The following is a 23320-nucleotide window of genomic DNA, read 5'->3' as shown; positions in this document are numbered from 1 at the left end:
AATGCGAGAGTCATTCAATGATTAAACTGATAAATGGCCGTTCATCAAAAATGGTTGGTTAATCAACACTTTCTTCACCTCCATGTAATCCCCACCATCATCTACGTCACATATTTTTACGAGTCTAAGGCGATAAATTCTTCAACTAGATTGCCAAGCCACTTTTCGTACTTTTTTCTTTAACTCTAAGGTTGCCGTTGAATTTGATGCCATGCTGAGCTACTTTCATCGGATCCAAATAGCTAATATCAGAGAAGGAGATGAGTTAGGTGCTCCTGAGCCACATGTCCATAGTTTCCTGCGTCAGTTGTGCCGCATTAGGTCGAGCATTGTCTTGAAGAAGGCGGACGCTTTTTCTCCGTCTTTCCGAACGTTTCCTCATCAGCACAGGTTTGACTTTGTTCTCAATCATATCTCTGAGTAGTATCTCAGGCTTGTTGTCAGCAATTGCAGATAATTATCCGATTATAGTCGGACCATGTGCACTCCCGTCGCTTACGCTTTTGTGGCCACACTTTGCTGAATCTTCAAAAGCTCTTTCTTCAAGCGGACACTGTAGACCTTAAAGGTTATGTTTTTACGTAAATATTAATCGGAACAGCTGACCGACACTCTTCGCAATGTTGCCAACTAACATTTACTAAATTTTTAATTCCCTGCGTTTAACGTCCCCCTTCACTAAATATGTTTGTTCAGTGCATGGCTCTGGTATGCCCTTCACTGAATTGTGAATGCACCTTACCATCTCTCACTCTATCATGACCTGAATGTTCCCTGTATCTTTTAAAATCCCGATTCAAAAATTTCCACCTCAATCTAGCGGATCACCCGAACCTTTTCGTCCTATGCTTCATCCACACTCTCCCATCCTGATAATTCTCCACGTCGTTTAAAGCTACATCGTCCCTGCGATCTCCTCGCTTCCCCTAACTCTTTCTGCCGCTTTTAGTGGGTCAGCGCTGGCTGGTTTCTCTCATCACAGCCTCGCAGTTGTGGTGCAGAGCTAGCTCGGTGACACAAGTATTCTATATTCTTCATACACTCATTTGCTAATGAATATAATGTACGGTTGTAAAAAAACAAAAATGTTCCGTACCCTCAAAATTACTCCACATCCGAGAAAGATGTCTGCCCCCCGTAGAAAATAGCAAATATATTTTTATAGAAGATTTTTCAGAATATACATTTGACCCGAATAAATCATCATGTCAGAATACTGTCAGATCAGCAGATATAAGCATCATATTGCCTTGTATTGTAGACCAAATCCCTCAAGGGGGGAATAATCCTTTTATAGTTGGCCTGGATAGTGCCCTAGAATCTACACAGGCAGAGATAATATAGCAGTCTCTAGTTATTCAGATCGATCAAGTTGACACTGGTTTGAGCGTACGTCAGGACCAGCTAAATTCATGGAGTTTAGAGAATCGATTGTTGTAGAGTATACATATATCGGTCTATTTGTGTGGATCCCTAAACATATATGCTGATAAAGTGGGTGAATAGATCTACACAGAATACCTATAATTGTTTCACTGATTGCTTGTCTAAATCGATAACAACAGTTCCATTGTCCTATGCACGCGTACAGCTAAGCCTGAAATCAATTTATCTCTAGCATCGTCTGTGAATGTTTTAGTCTTATTATATAACTAATTATGAGATGTTTGTCATTTATTTTTTTTTACGTAAATTGAGGTAACAGATGGTCCGGATTTTTCTATAACCTTTCTTCAATTCCGGAAATGAAATTGCCGGAAATGCTGTCAAAAAAACTGTCCAAGATTATCTTAAGCCAACATAAGTATTGATATAATTTGTCTTCTTTTATTTCTTGTTTTTGTCTGGAAGACCGATAAGTTGAGACTGAATGTAGAGAGAGAGGATTTGGTGTTGACTTCTTGTCTTTGAATACCACCAGAGCAGCGAGTTGACATATCCATCAACTAGATAGCATGTATTATTATTGTTGACATTCTACTTTATAGAATGTAATACAGGAGAACTCTGAGGGATATAATCAACATGTGGTCTGTAATGTTACGACTGTATTATTAGGCTGTGTTTGTACGGTCTGTCTGTAGGTTACAGTTTATCTGTTCACTTGATAACGAGCGAGGGGAACTAAAGTTGGTTGGCTCAACACCAGTCCCCCCCCCCCTGTCAGGGCTGTTACATATTAATCTAACCCAAGCGTGGGCGGGACGGATCGGATCGTTGTCAGATTGTTGCAGGTGGGTGGAAGTTTGTTTGGCGATGAATTTAATAAAGCGATCGTATGAAATTTAGTCACTGTGATTGAATATATATAACAGTGCTACTGAATTTATAACCTGCCCATTCATGTAAAATATTCATTCATGAAAAATCTGGTTAAAATATTCTTACGATTTTTCTGCCATATTTAAATAGTTACCCCGGAAATAGATTAGCAGAAGTATCTAAATTAACTAATATTTCTGCAGAACAAATTAAAAGTTGAATTTATAGCAAAATCTATATCTCTGCTCAACAGGTGGTTACCGAATGCGCTAATACAGTCTTTTTTTTTTATAATTTATAATGATATTATGGTCCTCACAGTTCCAAAGATGTTCTTTACCGATAGCTAGCTAGATAACTTTTTAGTTGTAGTGCCCAGTTATACGGTATTAGAAGAGCAGTAGTCGGTAAGAGCTTTCAATCTTCGAAAGGCAATATAAGGCAACCTGTTTCGAGGTAATTTCAAAATTTGAAATCGGAAATGAGGTGCTAAAGCAACAGAGAGGAATTAAGCGCTAAATAAGTTGTGGATAGTACTGCAGGAAATAATTAAGCATTGCTGTTTGAAATAGATATGTTGACACTGATTAGCCTAGTTCAAGTTGTCCAGGTGAAGTTCTCAGGACAAGCTTATTAAGTCCTGGTTGTTGTACAACAAACAGCACTTAACAGTCTACATTGTAATCAATGGCCTATCTGAAGTTGTTGTAAGTCACTAGCTGCTTCAACTGTGCTTTGCTTGGGAATTCACTTAAAGAAAGATTGAGAGAGAGAGAGAGAAGAGCGCTTGTCTTCGAATCCTTGGCTAAACAGGAAAGCAGTCGTTAATCTCCACAAACTTCCCGTTCTACTTACTTTCATTGATCGACCAAGTTATGACGGAAGTCTTACCCGTTGGCTGATCCTAATACTATAACAGTAATTATCAATTTTAGTGGTGGTTGTGAAGTATTGTCAAAAATTCAGGAGTCACTGGAAATAGATAATTTCCAGATCCCCTTTACAAGGGAATGTGGTTGCTGAAACAAGGTCTTGTCTGGATTTAGGGATATTTTAGATGTAGAAGTTTTGAGGCTGCCAAAGAATGTTCCTAGGGTACCCAAACCCTGTAAAGTGTCTCCTAAGCGCTGCTATCTCATGAGAATGTTGTGTACATTAAGTCTCATAAATGATGGGTGAAAACCCAAGAGCAGAAGTAGGTGGATGCTGTTCTAAGTTTACTGCAGTCGTATTCCCAAAATTTATTAAATTATTTTTTTATTCTTCCTTTTTTTTTGTTTTTCAGTTTTGTCGCTGATTGTTTGCCATTTTGTCTGTTTCAGGTGTCTCAGATAAGGAGTTGGCAGGAGTTGAACTTGGTCTACGACAATGGCTCGTATCGGTCTATCGTGTTACCGTTCGATTCGATACTGTTTAGTGACCGTCTGAATACACGCACCGTGGCGGGGCGTCAACTTTTTTTTTTGTGTCGAAATGTATAGTGTGTAGTGGTCAACGTAGTCGAGTCTTCGATTCAGAAGAAAAAGAAAAGAAGAAGTAGAAGAGAGGGAAAGAGATTATCCCGGGAAAAAAGTGTTTTTTTTGTTTTGTTTTTTTTGTTAAGCCGTGCTTTTTTTTTTTAAATTGCTTCCTTTCTCGGGCGGTTATTCTTCTCGGGTGGCGGACTGTTTGTGTGTGGCTTACCGGACGTATTTCCGCGCAATTACTGGTCGTGGTGGCGGGAGTGAGAGATGCGCAAAACTCTCAGTCCCGCCCAAAAAAAGAACAAGGGCTCACCGTCTCCAGGACGGACTACAAGAAGTTCAGTGGCCGCAGCGGCAGCAGCAGCAGTAGCAGCAGCGGCGACGACATCATCGCCATCATCAGGAACACCAGCTGGTCGTGGAGGGGCGGCCGGAGCTGGAGGTGGTGCGCGGCGACGAACTGCTGCGTCACCTTCGAAGCAAACCAAGGCCGCCTCTGGTACAACTGTCTCTGCGATCAACAAATCCACAAACAAATCTGTAGCTAAAGCGCAACCAGCAACCACAATCACCTCCCCAGCAGCAGCAGCAGCAGCAGCAACAATAACCACCACCTCAGTAACACAGAACTCTCCGGCTGTAAAATCACAACAAACCGCCACCAAGAAAGCCCCACCTCAAACCGTAAAACCTAAAATCCTAGCAAAAACAAAACTAAGAAAAGTAATAGCTGGCAAAGTTCGTCCAACATCCACCAGACCTTTGGGAAAACATAAAAAGAAAACTCTTCCTAAAAAGCCGGGGAAAAAGGAGAAAGATGAAGAAGTGAATAAAGAACCAGTGGAAGTGGTGATCCATGTGAAAAAGCCGAAAAACAAAGTGATTAGATCTGATAACAAGACTACCGGTGTAGTATCGGGCAAGATTGGCAAAAGAAAAGCTACTGGTAAACCAAGTGAAATGAAGAAAAAATTATTAAGAAAATTGAGCGGGAAAATGGAAGAAAAATTGGAGAGTGTGGTAAATACCATCCTGGAGGTGGCCGTAGTGGCGAAGAAGGTGGTGCCCAAAGCGAAAGCATGCGGAGCTGGAGATGTTATTAAAACTAAGGAGAAATTTAAAAAGGATAAGAAGAAAATAAAGGTAAAAGAAGAAATCAAAAAGGTTGAAATTAAGGAAGAAAAGAAAGAATTGAAGGAAAACAAAGATCTGAAAGAAGTAAAAGAAGTAAAAGTGAAGAAAGAAGTTGAAAAGAAACCTACTAAGGAAATAAGGAAAGAAATCAAGGTGGAGAAGAAAGATATCCAGGAACTCAAAGATGAGAAAAAAGAAGATAAGGAAGTAAAAAAAGAAGTCGTAGAAGTTCCTGAGGAAAAAAAAGTAAAAATAGAAGTCATAGAGGAAATAAGAGAACCAAAGGAAGAGAAGAAGCCAAAGGAAACTAAACCAAAAAGTAAAAAGCCCAAGAAAGTAAATGAAGACTGTGTAAACAAAGTGGAAGGGAAAAATGAAGATCCGACATCTTCAAAGAATCAGGAAGCAGTGAAGTCTCCTACAAGTAAAGAGCTAATCATAGTGGAACCGACTACACCTAAATCTCCAGCCGATCTGCTAGTCAAGAAAAAAGTGAGGCTGAAGGACGATGAGCCAAAGAAAGAAGTAGAGCCTGAGAAGGCCAACGAACAGAAAAAGACTAAAAGCGCTAGTAAAACACCGTCAAAGAAGAAAAAAGAGAAACCAGTAGAAGTAAAAAAAGAGACTGAGTTGAATTTGGATGAGTCAAAGCGTCGGATGAAGTTGTTCGGATTCTGGGAAGGGCCGAAAAGACATCGTGAAGCATCGTTGAATGCTTTAGCCAAGGTACATTGCTTATATGAAAACGAAAGCCGCGGAGCCATGATGGAAATGTTCAACAAGGCGGTCATCAAGTCTAGACCGGAGAAGAAGAAAAGCCCAGACACTATAGTCATCAAAGAGGAAGAAATCGAAGCGACCGAGAGTGCCGGAAACGAGACGAGTGCCAAGGAATCTGAAGTGGAGGAAATACCAAAAAGAAATCTCAGATCAGCACCGGGAATGCGAAGCGTTGGCCGATGTTGGGATGTTGAACCATTGTCCAGTACCACATCCCCGTCTTTTTCATCTTCTAGTTCTGATGAAGCGTCCGATGTGGACAAGAAGAAGAAAGCGCTACCTCCACAGCCAGCTAAACCAAAGGAGAAATCACCAGTGGAAACTCCCAGCGAAGATGATACGAAAAAGAAGGAAGAACCTCCGGTTAAGAAAGTGAGAAAAAGGCGGAAAAGATGTGAACTGATGATGGATTTGAAGGATATGGTGGTTAGAAAGAGGATGGCATCGTTGAACGCTTCGGCCATGCTGGCCGCCTCGTACTCCATGGAGAAACGATCTGTGCGCAGCGGTGACGATGAACGTAGAAGACGTGGTGGTAATCGTTCCTCTAGTGATGATTCCACGTCCACTTCGATGGACGTGGAAAGCAGTGATGATGAAGTGATTGTGAGTGGCTCGAGTAAAAAAGTGGCGGTTATCGTTAACCAGGATACAGATGTGACGATTACCGGCCTGTATGTAAACAGTACGACCAGGTCGACTAGACATTGCAGTATTACTGGCATGCAGTATAGGATATCGTCGACCAGCCATACGCAGACCGAGTCGACGGCTGTTACCACGGAGACGGTGATTCACACCAGCGACCATGTCAGCGTCAGTCATTGCGTGAGTACACTTGTTTCATCATTGCTTTTCGTACTACTGGGATTTTTCCCGGAAGTAACCGTTTTAAGGTCCTGTAAATTCAAAAAAAGTTTTTTTTTTATCTTAAACTGGTCTATAAGTATCGCTGATTTTATCCCTTACAGACATGTTTATTCCTGTTAATAAACAGACATGTTTATTCCTGTCCGGTTTTGGACTTTCATTCATAATTAGAGGTTTGATTAAACAGTTAAGTGTAGAGATTTCGTCTTTATCCATGTTTCTTTACATCTCACGCTACACTTGAGAGATCTGAGTGTCCCGGTTTGATAAGGGAGGAGCGTTCAAAAAGGGAAGAAGATCAGAGGACTTGCTTACATCCGGTCACAAATCTAAGTGAGAAAGTTCACAGTTGCGATTCCCTCAACCAACTAAATTTAGATTATAAAAGATTTTCAGTTTTAAGCAAATCCCTTAGTTAGAATTACAGTAAGTGATTGTCTGAACATTTTTTCAGATTAAACACCTCTGGATTAGAACTATACTCATTATCAGCGCCCCCTTCTTAAAATATTTCGGAGAGTTTAGAATTTTTTTTTTTTGTGCAATTTGTAACCTTTGACTTCCTTATTTTAAGACAATCTACTTTAAAATTGGCTACTGGTCCATCTAAAAGAGTTTTCAATGAATTAAACAACTTGTGATAAACTAACACTGTTGAGTGCTCTTGAACACGTTTTCTTGCAAAAACTAACGTAATTTCTCATACAAAGATAAAAGGAATCCTGGAAAATGATATACCGCGTTAGAAAGCCCATTAAACAAGGAAACTTATACAAAAAGTGGCAGCACCTAGGTCTGATAATGATCACATAAGAGCCTAATGAGTTTTCTTCAAAAATTTCGATTACTTTTATTTTTCCCAGTATCCAGGAGGAAGATTGAGGCTGTTTGGAGAATAACTTATGCTTCGAAATGGTATCAATTTTTAGAAAATTCATCTGTTTTTCTAACCGTGTCATCAGAATCGAATTCGGACTAAAACTTTCTGAGTAATAAACATTTTTATTGCCAAAAAAGTAATGATTTTAAAAAAAAATTCAAAGTGACTTCACTCAAGAACAGAGGAAAATATGAAGTTGGCCAATACGTCATTGAACTCCACTTTAGATGTACTACACATAGTAGGCCTATGGACAATACTTACTGGTTGGTTCACCCTGTATAGACCCCCAGAGCGGTCTGTACAGGTCCCTCTCCCGAGCTATGATTTGTCCAAGCATCTCCCGAAAGTGTTTCTACCAGAATTCTAGATCTATCAATCAGCTGTTTTGAAACTTTTCTCAGTGCATTTTTTATTTTAGATAATTCTGGGGAGCTATGACGTCACGCTTTGTTCAGCAGCATTCTTATTATTAAAGTTAAAATGTATAATGTTAATGTTATCTTTTTAGTATAAGTTCTTAGTTTCAAAAAAAGAAATTTATGTACGCAAATTGCAGAAAGAAAAAGGTCTTGTGAGTATTCACATTAAATTCGGTAACTCATAAAGTAACCGGAAGTAAAGATGTAAAATATCCTGCCTAAGTAAGCTGAACTTTAAAGGTAACTTGTGAAGTTGAACAGAAAGAAGTTAATATTTTTCCCTTAATAAAGTATTTAAGTGGCGATCTAATCGGCATGGATGTTTGGGAAAAGGGGGAATTCTCTCCCAGTTTAAGCGCCTCCACCCATCCGGCGCCACGTGACCCTTAGTCTTTACACCTGCCCCGCCATCATACTCTAGTTGGCCGTAAAAAGGATTGCTTTCCAATTGACCTGACTTGGAAAAACTGCAAGAGCCAGCTAAAGTTCTGAAGCCCCGGAGGGTTGGGATGGTAGACTGCTATATATGTATATAGAAAGAGGGATCAAGGATTTTTCCTACTTAATTTATCTTCCATTTATTGGATATCCAGATTCAAAATATTGGGAAAGACAGAAGAAGAAGCAGGTTGAAGGGCTCCCCGTGAGTTGGGCGAGAGTTATTATTCAACTCCTTGGATCCTTCCCTTTTTCTATTCTAATTATATTCAATATCTTCCCAACTTCTCCAGAACTCATTATTTCCCATGGAGTTACTAAGTATCACAAATTATGACTTAAAGAGCCATCATAATTTCATAGTTTTTAATTTCATCAATATTGCTGTCCTTTTTTTGTTTTTTTTAACCCTCTACTTCTCCGACATACCAAGTTCAACGAACACCTGCAGACGATACGGTTTCACTCTTAAGACATTAACGACTTACAGACATCTAGTACTCATAAAAGTAAAAGAAGCTGCTTATTGATCCTACTCAAAAGGAAGCAAAAATCTTCTTCGCTCTTTGATGGTTCCTAAATTAGGACTTGAATAAAGTGTTTAACTCGCATGAAAATCCCATGGAAAGAGCAAGTCCAACATATGCGCATCCTAGGAGTAATTCTAGGACACTAAACTCAGTAGGTTGTAATTAAAACTGCCCCGTTAGGACAGTTGTATAAGGGTTGATCGTCAAAAACTTCACGAAAAAGCTGTAACGTTAAAAAAACACCCAACTTTGATAATTTTTTTTTATCTTTTTATATAAAAGATAAAATTCCCAAATTTTCTTTAAAATATAGGGCAAATCCTCCTTTATAACTGTAATTTTGTTGCAACAACGTAGATGAAATAGATTTCGAGAAATACGTTGCTGAAAATGGGCAAAAACGGCATTTTCAAAAATTGTTCTTCTTCTTCTTCTTCTTGTTACCTTTTTTGTAAACTGCGTAGCGCCTAAACACGTGAACCGATTTTCATGAATGAGGTGTCATTCGATTCGGGAATTTTATGTAGACGCGCCTTTTGGGGGTCTCGACGCTGTACATCGAATGGGGTAGGAGTTAGCCCCATATATGTGAGGCCTCCTCCAAAAAAGAAGGAGTTCATCAGAGGCTATTCGCCGAGGCTGACTGCAGAATTAATCCGTCAAGGCCGGGGGGCTATAAGGATAATTGTAGGCTTATTAACTGGCCACTGCAGACTCAGAAAACACATGCATCGCATGGGCCTGGCAGATGACAGCCTTTGTAGGTTCTGCCAGGAAGAAGAGGAAACTGCACTGCACGTGTTGTGTTAGTGTGAGGGGCTTGTATGGCTAAGGATGTTACTTCTCGGGGAGGAAAAACCAAGGCCTGAGAGCTTTACCCAGGAGTCACTCTCCAGAATTAAGAGTCTAATTAAACGGACGGGTCTGGAGGGTGAGCTCTAAAGTCGGGGAGCCACAATAGATCCAAAGGGGTCGCAGTGGCGTAGGCCTTGAGGCCGCCCTAATTTAATCTAATCTAATCCTCCAAAAAATATAATTACTAATAACTCAGTAAAACTTAACCCGATTTTGATGAAATTTGGAAGGATGAAAGGGTTAGGGCTCCCCTACGTAACATTAAATCTACGCCATATTTCAACAGCAAATAACAACTATAAAGTTTGTGTCTTTATTCTATAAGCTAATGATGAGAAACAGAATTTAAAACTTCGGATCAATTCAACTATCTAATTCAATGACGCCCCCGTACATTGAATGGAAGAAGAGTTAGCCCCATGTGTATGATAATTTATAACATATTTTAGGTACTATTGTAAAAAAAAAAGTCCGAAGCTTTTTTTCAGTTGGCTGCTGGACTGCAAGTTTTCTCTTGTTTCCAGCAATACAGAACATTACCGGACAGTGAGCTTTAATAAGCGCTTAGAAACTTTATTAAGTTATGCACACGTGTAGAAGAAAAAAGTTGAAAACTTATTTTTTTTTAAAAAATAAAGTTGAAAACTTATTTTTGGGCGGTCATATTTCTTGTACTCTAGTAAGGAGATTGGATTGTATAGTTAAAATCGTGTTTGAAGGGAAATCATGAACCGGAAATGCCTTTTCACTTTTTCAAAAATGGCTTCTAGGCTATTTCCTGTAGACTTAGTTTTGGTTGAGATAGGCTTAAATCTGTAAGGTTACCTTTTCAAGTGTAATGAATGGGTTTACTAACTTTCTTGGTCATAAAGCTTCATTGGATTTCTTTGTCTCCTTCTAAAGCTGTGACTTAAATTGAAGTTTAATCATCCAATGTACATTCAGCCATTTTTGTGACTATGCCCCTCCGTAGTATTGGAGTAAACCCTCATAGGACTCAAAACAAAATTGTGTGCTATACCAGCCTCCTGCTCATGCGCAGTTCTCCACTTTTATGCGACCAGTTGCTCAAACTTTATCGATTAATTGCATCTGGTTGTGTTGCTTTTTCGACTAAAAAAAACAAAAAAAAAAAACAACTACATTTACCCAATGAAAATCATTCATGATTAAATCTCCATTGAAGTGGAAAACACGATTTATCTAAGCGAGAGGTTATTGAACGACAACATTGGTGCGGCCGATTGGAGGGGATAGATGTGGAGGTTTAGTATGGCCGTTGGCTGTTGCCCGTTGGATTAATTTACTGTTAATTAGGCTTGAACTGATGCCAAAACCCAGGGCAGCGGCGGAGGTGTGCGGATTGGCCTGTAGCGATTGCTATCCGAACAGTTAGTGGTGACTGTTCACTTTGAACGCACCGGGCTTGCTTTTGCACCATTACCAGAAGTATTATATCATATTCATTTAGCCATTTTTGTGACTATCTCCCCCAGTAGTATTCGACTAAAACTCTCATAGGGCTCTCGCAAAACATAATTGTGTGCTAACATATATCAGCCTCCTGCACATGCGCAGTTCTTCACTTTTATGTGACTAATTACCTAAGTACCTAACGGTGGTACCGCCGGAAATATTTTGTCATTATAAATTTACCACAAAAAAAAGGTTTCTCTTAACAAAAGATCAGTATGAGATTTTATTATACAGGGTAATCCATTTAAAACGCACCAATCGCTAATAACTTTTTAGGAAAGCGGAATTCCGAAAAAACCCACGAAGTAAACTTTTTTTTGTCTATTTCTGAAATTTTCCACCCCCGATGCTGTAACTTCATTTTTGGCGGAGTTACGGCCCAAAAACTGATCATGGTTACATAAGGGCCACTAGTTTTGACAATGATTATGAAAGGTACATAAAAAATTATGAAAAATGACTTTAACCCCGTTTCGATACCCCTAATATTACTTGAGATATTAAAGATCAAAGTTACAATTTTATCTGATTCGTGATCGGTTTTCAATATTAATTTTCCACCAGAAACACCAGTTTTGGGGAGGTCCTCTGACTGCAAAAAATGTTATTGGTGACGCAAAGAACAAAAATAATAATAATTGTAGATTTTAAAACATGTAGCGTAATGTAATGGTCGTGGGTGAATCAGGATAAATTTGTTCTATCATCAAATAAAAGCAATCATCACATCATTTAAATGCACCCCGTATGCAAGACTTCTTGACCTATGATTACGGTAAGAATATCTTGCCAGGGTGTTGGACTAGTGGTCAAGAGCGTGGCTTTGTATATTGGAGATCCCCAGTTCGAATCCCGCGTATGTAGTCATTCAAAATAATACTTAATACATCATAATACTTTTTTAAAAAATAAAATTTAGTCATACAAGGAATTTAAACTGGGGATCTTCCAACTTACAAAGCCACGCTCTTGACCACTAGAGCCACACCCGCCCCTCCCTGGCAAGATATTCTTACCGTAATCATGGGTAATCTTAGTAATCGTATACCATTTGAGCAATTAGTCACTCATGAATGAAAGAACTGCGCATGAGCGGGAGGCTGTAAGAACATAGAATGATATTTTGTGCGAGTTCACACTGGACAGAAAGTTACACTATTAGAGACATTTTGGAGGAAAAAAAACTTTTCCGGGATCACAAAATTTACATTTCCTGTAAAATCTTCACGATTACGATATCTACTATTTTAACCAATTACTGAGCTCATTTGCGTACGGAGCTTTTTTTCAGTAGACTACTGCCGGACAGCAAGTTCTCTCTTTACCAACAGTACAGTACATCACCGGACGGTGAGCTTTGATAAGTTCCTAGGAAGAGAAAAATCTAAGCAGCCGGCTGCTGGTTTGGAATCTAGAATCCCTACGTATTAATCCAGTGCGCTAATCACTGAGCTAGAATCCTTCCCTAAGGAGGAATATTGTACGCTGTCTGATGAAATGAATTGCACGATTCGACTTCTTTTCAATTTAAAAGCTTTTATTTGAATTTTCCCAACTGATGTGATTTGCTTCTGAGGTTTTCATTTTCAACCTTGAAATAAAGCTCTATTTCCGCCCAATTTCAGCTCGCTGTTGCGATTATTTCGTAGTTTTATTAATGGATTAGGCGCCACGGTAGCCGAGCGGTTATTGGCTAGACCCGCAAAGCTAAGGTGTATTGTTGGTTTAGTGGGTTCGATTCCCCCAGTCTAGGTCTTGGATTTTATTTAATGGTTAATATGAGAAATTTATAGTAAAGTAGGTGGTTATAGGCTAGACCCGCAAAGCTAAGATGTATTGTTGGTTTAGAGGATTCGATTCCCCCAGTCTAGGTCTTGGATTTTATTTAATGGTTAATATGAGAAATTTATAGTAAAGTATGTTAGGCGGTTATAGGCTAGACCTGTAAATCTAAGATGTATTGTTAGTTTAGTGGGTTCGATTGCCCCGGTCTAGGCCTTGAATTTTATTTAATGGTTAATATGAGAAATTTATAGTAAAGTATGTTAGGCGGTTATAGGCTAGACCCGCAAAGCTAAGATGTATTGTTGGTTTAGTAGGTTCGATTCCCCTGGTCTAGGCCTTGGATTTTATTTAATGGTTAATATGAGAAATTTATAGTAAAGTATGTTAGGCGGTTATAGGCTAGACCCGCAAAGCTAAGATGTATTGTTGGTTTAGTAGGTTCGATTCCCCCGGTCTAGGCCTTGAATTTTATTTAATGGTTAATATGAGAAATTTATAGTAAAGTATGTTAGGCGGTTATAGGCTAGACCTGTAAATCTAAGATGTATTGTTAGTTTAGTGGGTTTTATTCCCCTGATCTAGGCTTTGGATTTTATTTAATGGTTAATATGAGAAATTTATAGTAATGTATGTTAGGCGGTTATAGGCTAGACCCGCAAAGCTAAGATGTATTGTTGGTTTAGTGGGTTCGATTCCCCTGGTTAGGTCTTGGATTTTATTTAATGGTTATTATGAGAAATTTATAGTAAAGTATGTTTGCTAGTCGCCTCCGTCCACGACACCTAATTGGTCGTTGGACGTAAAGCCCCACCTGAAAAAATAGGCGATTACTTTACTTTACTTTTACTATTAATGAATTAGCATTAAAATAAATTCGAGGTAATACAGTTTGATTTATTATTTGACAACGAATAAGGAAATTATTTGTTTTTCAATTGCTGGCAAATTGTTGCTTACATAATATTGACCTTGAAATTAATTTGGTGAAAAGTTGCAAAATGCATTGCCATATTTTCTTTTTTTTCATTTTCCTTCCGAATTTTCTTTGATTTGATTGTGAAAGAATTTTTTTTTTTTTTTTTGATATTACGTTATTCACCACCACCAAATCTTGTACTTCCGGATCTTGTTAAAGACGTCATAATACTAAGTCAAATCAATGATTGGATTGTTTCCTTTATTTTGTTACTAGTAAGAAAAATTATGGCAATTCTGTCAAATTTTAGAGATGTAAGTTTTCATTTGGGTAAAATTTAGATTTTCACACAGGAAAAGTCTAGCGGAAAAATCTCATGGTTAAAAACATCAAATTTCCTTAACACCCCGAACATTCTAATTAATCTGCTTTCTAATCTCCTTTTTCTTTCTGTTCTTATTTCAGAGTGGTAGCAGTGGCGAAGTCGTGGGTAGCGCTGGAGGCGGCTGTAAATCCTACACCCCTCTGGGGGCGCTGTCCAGCATGCAACCACCCGGTGGCAATTCGTCCAGTCCTCTGGTCAGGAGACACCCGTGTTCCAGTAGTGCGTTTTCGGCACCACCTCCGCCATACCATCATGCGCATCAGGATATTCATGGTCAGTTTTTGCGTTTTCTTTTCACATTTTGTGGGGTGCTTGTTTTGGTTGGGATGTATAAAAAAAGGGGTTGTTGAGTTATCCCCCTCTTTAACTGATCAGGCTAAACCTCATCCCTAAAGTGGGTTTAATCCCTGAGGCCTAATATGCTTGAAGTGAGCACATTAGATGGTAATACGCTTACCGGGATTATGTTCACGATACAAATAAACGTGCATGATGGGTCATGATTCTTATTAGTGGTATTGTCTAGCCGATATCGTCAGGATATTGAACTTTATTGAGCTTATTGAATGAACACTTTAATTTGATTGAAAAGCTCATTAATATAGCTTTTTCACTTGTTCGTGTTATCTCCTGTGAAAGGAAGTGATTCTTTTCATAAATTTCGCATTAACAGGAACTTCATACTCTTCTCAAACATTCGTCATGGTGAGCTTTAGGAAAAAGGATATGCACCAGAGTTGGGCACTGATTAAAAAAAAAATTAAATTCTAAATTTAATGGATTAAATTTTTTAATTGATTAAATTTATTTTTAATTTCAATCAGAATTTAATCGGCGAATTTAATCGTAATTTTAATCATATGACAATTATTTAATCAATTAAATTTCAGATTTAATCGTTAATCAAACTAATTTAATCATCCACTTTTATGGCTTTTCAACCAATGGTTCGAACCACGTTTTAGCGAGGCCATTTTTCTAAGCGTCTTCAATAAATACTTTTCGGTTAATTTTTGTAGACTTCGACTTCTACACGAGTCTCTAGACCAGTGGCTCTTAACCGGTGTTCCGCGAATATGGTCCAACTGTTCCGCGAAATTTCAATTTTAAATGTATTGAAATTTAAAAACTTAGGAATGATACGAACACAAAAAATTGTTCCTTTTTTTTTAATTTCAATTTAATTTTAAGTTCTTGCTAAATACCGAATTTCAAATTATTTAATGTTAGTGTTCCGCGAGAAAAATATATACATATAATTGTGTTCCGCGTCTATGAAAAGGTTAAGAAACCACTGATATAAAAGGTTAAAATTATTTGGGTCATGAAATTCTGTAAAATTATGGCCGTTCTATATCTCCCACTATGAACCACGTATTGGTATGAAATTTTGTTCTCTTATACACTTTGTTTTGCTCAATTATAAACTATAGTTGTTTTGTGCACAGATCTATAAATGTAGAAGATATAAAGGGTTGTAAATTTTTTGGGTCATGAAATTCCGTAAAATTATGGGCGTTCTATATCTCCCACTGTGAACCACGAATTGGCATGGAATTTCGTTCTCTTGTTCTCTTATACACGTTGTTTTTCTCAATTATAAACTATAGTTATTTTGTGCACAGATCTATAAATGTAGAAGATATAAAGGGTTGAAAATTTTTTGGGTCATGAAATTCTGTAAAATTATGGCCGTTCTATATCTCCCACTGTGAACCACGTATTGGTATGGAATTTTGTTCTCTTATACACTTTGTTTTTCTCAATTATAAACTATAGTGGTTTTGTGCATAGATCTATAAATGTAGAAGATATAAAGGGTTGTAAATTTTTTGGGTCATGAAATTCTGTAAAATTATGGCCGTTCTATATCTCCCACTGTGAACCACATATTGGTATGGAATTTTGTTCTCTTATACACTTCGTTTTTCTCAATTAAAAACTATAGTTATTTTCTGCACAGATCTATAAATGTAGAAAATATAATGGATTGAAAAATTTTTAGGTCATGAAATTCTGTAAAATTATGGCCGTTCTATATCTCCCACTGTGAACCACGTATTGCTATTGAATTTTGTTCTCTTATACACTTTGTTTTTCTCAATTATAAACTATAGTTGTTTTGTGCACAAAGCTAAAAATGTAGAAGATATAAAGGGTTGAAAATTTTTTGGGTCATGAAATTCTGTAAAATTATGGCCGTTCTATATCTCCCACTGTGAACCACGTATTGGTATGGAATTTTGTTCTCTTATACACTTTGTTTTTCTCAATTATAAACTATAGTTATTTTGTGCACAAAGCTATAAATGTAGAAGATATAAAGGGTTGAAAATTTTTTGGGTCATGAAATTCTGTAAAATTATGGCCGTTCTATATCTCCCACTGTGAACCACGTATTGGTATGGAATTTTGTTCTCTTATACACTTTGTTTTTCTCAATTATAAACTATAGTTATTTTGTACACAGATCTATAAATGTAGAAGATATATAGGGTTGAAAATTTTTTGGGTCATGAAATTCTGTAAAATTATGGCCGTTCTATATCTCCCTCTGTGAACCACGTATTGTTATGGAATTTTGTTCTCTTATACACTTTGTTTTTCTCAATTATAAACTATAGTTATTTTTTGCACAGATCTATAAATGTAGAAGATATGAAGGGTTGAAAATTTTTTGGGTCATGAAATTCTGTAAAATTATGGCCGTTCTATATCTCCCACTGTGAACCACGTATTAGTATGGAATTTTGTTCTCTTATACACGTTGTTTTTCTCAATTATAAACTATAGTTATTTTGTGCACAGATCTATAAATGTAGAAGATATAAAGGGTTGAAAATTTTTTGGGTCATGAAATTCTGTAAAATTATGGCCGTTCTATATCTCCCACTGTGAACCACGTATTGGTATGGAATTTTGTTCTCTTATACACTTTGTTTTTCTCAATTATAAACTATAGTTATTTTGTGCACAGATCTATAAATGTAGAAGATATAAAGGGTTGAAAATTTTTTGGGTCATGAAATTCTGTAAAATTATGGCCGTTCTATATCTCCCACTGTGAACCACGAATTGGCATGGAATTTCGTTCTCTTATACACTTTGTTTTTCTCAATTATAAACTATAGTTGTTTTGTGCACAGATCTATAAATGTAGAAGATATAAAGGGTTGTAAATTTTTTGGGTCATGAAATTCTTTAAAATTATGGCCGTTCTATATCACCCACTGTGAACCACGTATTTGTATGGAATTTTGTTCTCTTATACACTTTGGTTTTCTCAATTATAAACTATAGTTATTTTGTGCACAGATCTATAAATGTAGAAGATATAAAGGGTTGAAAATTTTTTGGGTCATGAAATTCTGTAAAATTATGGCCGTTCTATATCTCCCACTGTGAACCACGTATTGGTATTGAATTTTGTTCTCTTATACACTTTGTTTTTCTCAATTATAAACTATAGTTATTTTGTGCACAAAGCTATAAATGTAGAAGATATAAAGGATTGAAAATTTTTTGGGTCATGAAATTGTGTAAAATTATGGCCGTTCTATATCTCCCACTGTGAACCACGTATTGGTATGGAATTTTCTTCTCTTATACACTTTGTTTTTCTCAATTATAAACTATAGTTATTTTGTGCACAAAGCTATAAATGTAGAAGATATAAAGGGTTGAAAATTTTTTGGGTCATGAAATTCTGTAAAATTATGGCCGTTCTATATCTCCCACTGTGAACCACGTATTGGTATGGAATTTTGTTCTCTTATACACTTTGTTTTTCTCAATTATAAACTATAGTTATTTTGTACACAGATCTATAAATGTAGAAGATATATAGGGTTGAAAATTTTTTGGGTCATGAAATTCTGTAAAATTATGGCCGTTCTATATCTCCCACTGTGAACCACGTATTGGTATGGAATTTTGTTCTCTTATATACTTCGTTTTTCTCAATTATAAGCTATAGTTATTTTGTGCACAGATCTATAAATGTAGAAGATATAAAGGATTGAAAATTTTTTGGGTCATGAAATTCTGTAAAATTATGGCCGTTCTATATCTCCCACTGTGAACCACGTATTGGTATTGAATTTTGTTCTCTTATACACTTTGTTTTTCTCAATTATAAACTATAGTTATTTTGTGCACAAAGCTATAAATGTAGAAGATATAAAGGGTTGAAAATTTTTTGGGTCATGAAATTCTGTAAAATTATGGCCGTTCTATATCTCCCACTGTGAACCACGTATTGGTATGGAATTTTGTTCTCTTATACACTTTGTTTTTCTCAATTATAAACTATAGTTATTTTGTGCACAAAGCTATAAATGTAGAAGATATAAAGGGTTGAAAATTTTTTGGGTCATGAAATTCTGTAAAATTATGGCCGTTCTATATCTCCCACTGTGAACCACGTATTAGTATGGAATTTTGTTCTCTTATACACTTTGTTTTTCTCAATTATAAACTATAGTTATTTTGTGCACAGATCTATAAATGTAGAAGATATAAAGGGTTGAAAATTTTTTGGGTCATGAAATTCTGTAAAATTATGGCCGTTCTATATCTCCCACTGTGAACCACGTATTGGTATGGAATTTTGTTCTCTTATATACTTTGTTTTTCTCAATTATAAGCTATAGTTATTTTGTGCACAGATCTATAAATGTAGAAGATATAAAGGATTGAAAATTTTTTGGGTCATGAAATTCTGTAAAATTATGGCTGTTCTATATCTCCTACTGTGAACCACGTATTGTTATTGAATTTTGTTCTCTTATACACTTTGTTTTTCTCAATTATAAACTATAGTTATTTTGTGCACAAAGCTATAAATGTAGAAGATATAAATGGTTGAAAATTTTTTGGGTCATGAAATTCTATAAAATTATGGCCGTTCTATATCTCCCACTGTGAACCACGTATTGGTATGGAATTTTGTTCTCTTATACACTTTGTTTTTCTCAATTATAAATTATAGTTATTTTGTGCACAGATGTATAAATGTAGAAGATTAATAGCGTTGAAAATTTTTTGGGTCATGAAATTCTGTAAAATTATGGCCGTTCTATATCTCCCTCTGTGAACCACGTATTGGTATGGAATTTTGTTCTCTTATACACTTTGTTTTTCTCAATTATAAACTATAGTTATTTTTTGCACAGATCTATAAATGTAGAAGATATGAAGGGTTGAAAATTTTTTGGGTCATGAAATTCTGTAAAATTATGGCCGTTCTATATCTCCCACTGTGAACCACGTATTGGTATGGAATTTTGTTCTCTTATACACTTTGTTTTTCTCAATTATAAACTATAGTTATTTTGTGCACAAATCTATTAATGTAGAAGATATGAAGGGTTGAAAATTTTTTGGGTCATGAAATTCTGTAAAATTATGGCCGTTCTATATCTCCCACTGTGAACCACGTATTGGTATGGAATTTTGTTCTCTTATATACTTTGTTTTTCTCAATTATAAAATATAGTTATTTTTTGCACAGATCTATAAATGTAGTAGATATGAAGGGTTGAAAATTTTTTGGGTCATGAAATTCTGTAAAATTATGGCCGTTCTATATCTCCCACTGTGAACCACGTATTGGTATGGAATTTTGTTCTCTTATACACTTTGTTTTTCTCAATTATAAACTATAGTTATTTTGTGCACAGATCTATAAATGTAGAAGATATAAAGGGTTGAAAATTTTTTGGGTCATGAAATTCTGTAAAATTGTGTCATTTCTATATCTCCCACTGTGAACCACGTATTCGTATGAAATATTGTTCTCTTGTACACTTTGTTTTTCTCAATTATAAACTATAGTTATTTTGTGCACAGATCTATAATTTTAGAAGATATAAAGTCTAGTGAGTGGTAAACATGGTGAAATGTGAGTGTAAGGTGTTCCTATTTAAGTCTAGTGAGTGGTAAAGATAGTTAAATGTGAGTGTAAGGTGGTTCTATCTAAGTCTAGTGAGTGGTAAACATGGTGAAATGTGAGTGTAAGGTGGTCCTATCTAAGTCTAGTGAGTGGTAAACATGGTGAAATGCGAGTGTAAGGTGGTCCTATATAAGTCTTGAGAGACACTAACATGGTATAGATGAGTCACCAGACTGGTAGAATGAAGGTGCCAAGTTTGGGAAAGGTGATAATATTGATAGAGAAGAGGCACCAGCTAGGCGGAATAAAGATGCATTGGTCCGATTCTGGTTTAACCATTGGCAATGTTTGGTTTTAAAAATTTAATCTCTCAAATTTTGATTAAATTAAAAAATTTAATCGTCCAAAGTGATTAAAACTAATTTTGGAATTTAATTCAATCAATTAAAATTCTGATTATTTAATTTTAATCTTAATTTTTAGTTATGATTAAAAATTTTAATTGATTAAATTGCGATTAAATTAAAAGTGAATTTAATTTTAATCAACTAATTTTGGGCGATTAAATTTTTTAATTTTAATCATGATTAAAATTAAATTTCGGTTTAATTCAATTGTTTTTTAATTGATTAAATTTTTGCCCAACTCTGATATGCACTATAAGTGTCTTCAGGCTGCAGTACGTGGGCGGAACAAAATCAGCCTTAAGTAAACCATGGACATACATACTTACTACCGAAAATCACTTTTCCATAATCAGGGGAGCTCTAAAACAATATATCTTGGGAAAACTCGAAATAGAAAACAGTTAGAAATTCGGAAAACGTTTTCTTAACAATGAACAAGAGGAATTAAAAGAATCCGATAGCGCTAAATTTCCGCCATGTTTGTAAATAACGATTTAAGCCTTCGCAACAAAAAAAAAATACGCAAATTAAACGTCATTAATGACGTCATTCTATTCATGAAACATTCATTTAAACTTCATTATTTATTTGTTCTCTCCATTTTTAATGCTCTCTCTCTCTGATTATAAAAATAATTACAAAATGACGTCCCAGTTTTATGAGAGAATTTATCCCGGTTGAATGGTCTGCTTAAAACTGCGTGGGTGGTACTGGTGGAAAATAATACTCTAATGAATCCCTGGTTTTGTTGACGGGATGCAAATGGCGTTGCGGTGGTCAGTTCTTGTGATAAAAACGGCCCTGTTAGATCGCAGAATGTCCGCAGATTGCTGATGACTATATTTTCCGTTCAAAAGAAAACTATCAAACTCCTCCGCATTGAAATTAATCAGTAACAAAAGATTGTATAAAAGGAATTTTGTGGCCATTAAGAAGAGGTTTAAGCTTGAAACTGAAGAATAGGGCTAAGATACTTTTTCTTTCTTTTTTTTAATGATTTAAGGCGCGTCAACATCTAAGGTTATTGGCGCCCGGAGCTTTTTTCAGTGCACTGCCGGCCTCAGGACAGTGTTCTCTCGTTACAGACAACACTGACAGTGAGCTGTAAGAAGCTCCTAGGAAGAGAAAATCTAAGGGTCAGCAGCTGGATTCGAACCCGGGGCTAACCTCATAACTAATCCCTTCCCTTCTAAGGAACTATTGATTGCAAAAATTGTAAATGGTAACAGTTGGTATGCTTGATTGAATGGCGAATCTTGCATCCGGAAATCCAAAATAGGGCTGTAGAGTAGTCTTTTGGGTTTTAAAAATGATATTTTTGAGCGTATGTCAAGTAGTTTCGATAACATTCATTATAATTCGACACTACTTTAATATTCACTCTTCTATCTCAATTTTTTTTTAGTTTTATTATAGACAGGCATCTTCAGAGCGTAGAATTCGAAGTACAAAAAAAGTCAAAGCGAATTGTCGTGTGGGTGGAATACAAAATAACAGAAAAATGGTTTTTAATTGAGTTATACATTAACTTAGAGGCGCCACTATAGCTTGATAAAGTTAGGAAATGATAGTGTAATTAAAGTTTACCATTTCTAACTGGACAGATAATAAAAAGTGCTTTTATTGCAAAAGCTCGGAGTGGGTGGAAAAGAAAAGCTGCCGCAATAAGCGGCCCCACTTGACGACAACATTGAATTCTCGGGTCCGTAATGGAGGGTTGCTGACGTCATCGGCTGCCACCTACACTTTCCTGTATTCCTATACCGCTATTACGTAATTGAATAGTAATTTTCCATCAGTGGTACGTTTGGAAAATATACAAAAAATATTGGAGGGGGTGTGAGTAAAAAGAAACAAGTTTTTTACTTGCTATGAGGAATATCATGTCCATAGAGGGCAGTTTAGTGCCCAGGAAGTGATTCCATAAAGATTAAAGTGGCTGAGTGGTTTCATATCTGAGGATTTAAAAAAAAAAAAAAAAAAAAAACAGCCCAAGACAGGTCACAAGACTTCAAATCTACATGCGCGATGGTTGGTCTAGTGGTCAAGAGCTTGGCTTTGTGTGTGGGAGATCGCCAGTTCGAACCCCGCGTACGGCTACTTTTTATTTGTTAGAAAAAAACTGTTTATAGTAAGATATGAGTTCCGCGCCCCCTGTTCACGATACCTAATTGGTAGATGGACGTTAAGCCCCGTATGTAGGCGATAAATTTACTTTACTTCAAAATCTGCATTTAATTTTTACTCTACTACATTTTTAAGCGATTGTGTTCTATTTTAAGTTGTGTTCGGAAGTAATGTGCGGTTTTCTCTGTATGAATATGTAAATATGAGCTTAATTTGGCTAGTTTTACAGAGGAGCTAGATTAGATTAGATTAGATTGTCGAGGTGGGACCTGTACCCCAACGGCACCTCAGCCAAAAGAAGCTTATTGTGCCAGCTTTCATTTGGATCTAGTTGACGAAACCTCCCCCTGCTAAAGAGGTTGAGGACTTCCCCTACTAGTTCCTTTTTGCGCTACTATCCTCCTTTGGTCTCGAAAGAACCGAAGGTTTCATGGCGCAACCACTCGATAGCAACACAATCGAACAAGTGAGAGGCCGTTTCCTTCTGATCCTGACACAGTCTGCTCAACGGTTCCGAGAGCTAATAAGCCCCCTCCTTGTACAGATGACTATGCCCTACGTGTAACAGTATATTTTGCTCATGTTCATGTTGTTTGGCTGGGATACCCGCAGGGAAGCCAAGTACCCCGAGAAGAAGTGGCTACTTCCACCTTCCCCCTATGGGGTACAGAAGAGCTATATTGTGTAGGTTGCATTT

The 23320-nt window shown here is 36.6% G+C and overlaps 1 protein-coding gene across 2 annotated transcripts in view; it reads left to right on the top strand.

Annotated features, from left to right (window-relative positions):
- Hers (Histone gene-specific Epigenetic Repressor in late S phase) overlaps positions 1-23320 on the top strand; it is a 343933-nt gene that overhangs the window by 110148 nt on the left and 210465 nt on the right. For both annotated transcript variants that reach the window (XM_074124182.1, XM_074124181.1), the window contains exons 4-5: positions 3585-6467; positions 14277-14469. In XM_074124182.1, the coding sequence (XP_073980283.1) occupies positions 3993-6467; positions 14277-14469 (2668 nt within the window). In that variant the 5' untranslated portion in view covers positions 3585-3992. The remainder of the gene's footprint in view (positions 1-3584; positions 6468-14276; positions 14470-23320) is intronic.

This window comes from Rhodnius prolixus, unplaced genomic scaffold (genome assembly GCF_049639745.1).
Source record: "Rhodnius prolixus isolate KJV_2025 unplaced genomic scaffold, Rpr scaffold_3, whole genome shotgun sequence".
NCBI classification, from domain to species: domain Eukaryota; kingdom Metazoa; phylum Arthropoda; class Insecta; order Hemiptera; family Reduviidae; genus Rhodnius; species Rhodnius prolixus.
The sequence above is the reverse complement of the archived record's forward strand: the minus strand, read 5'-3'. Positions and strand labels throughout refer to the sequence as shown.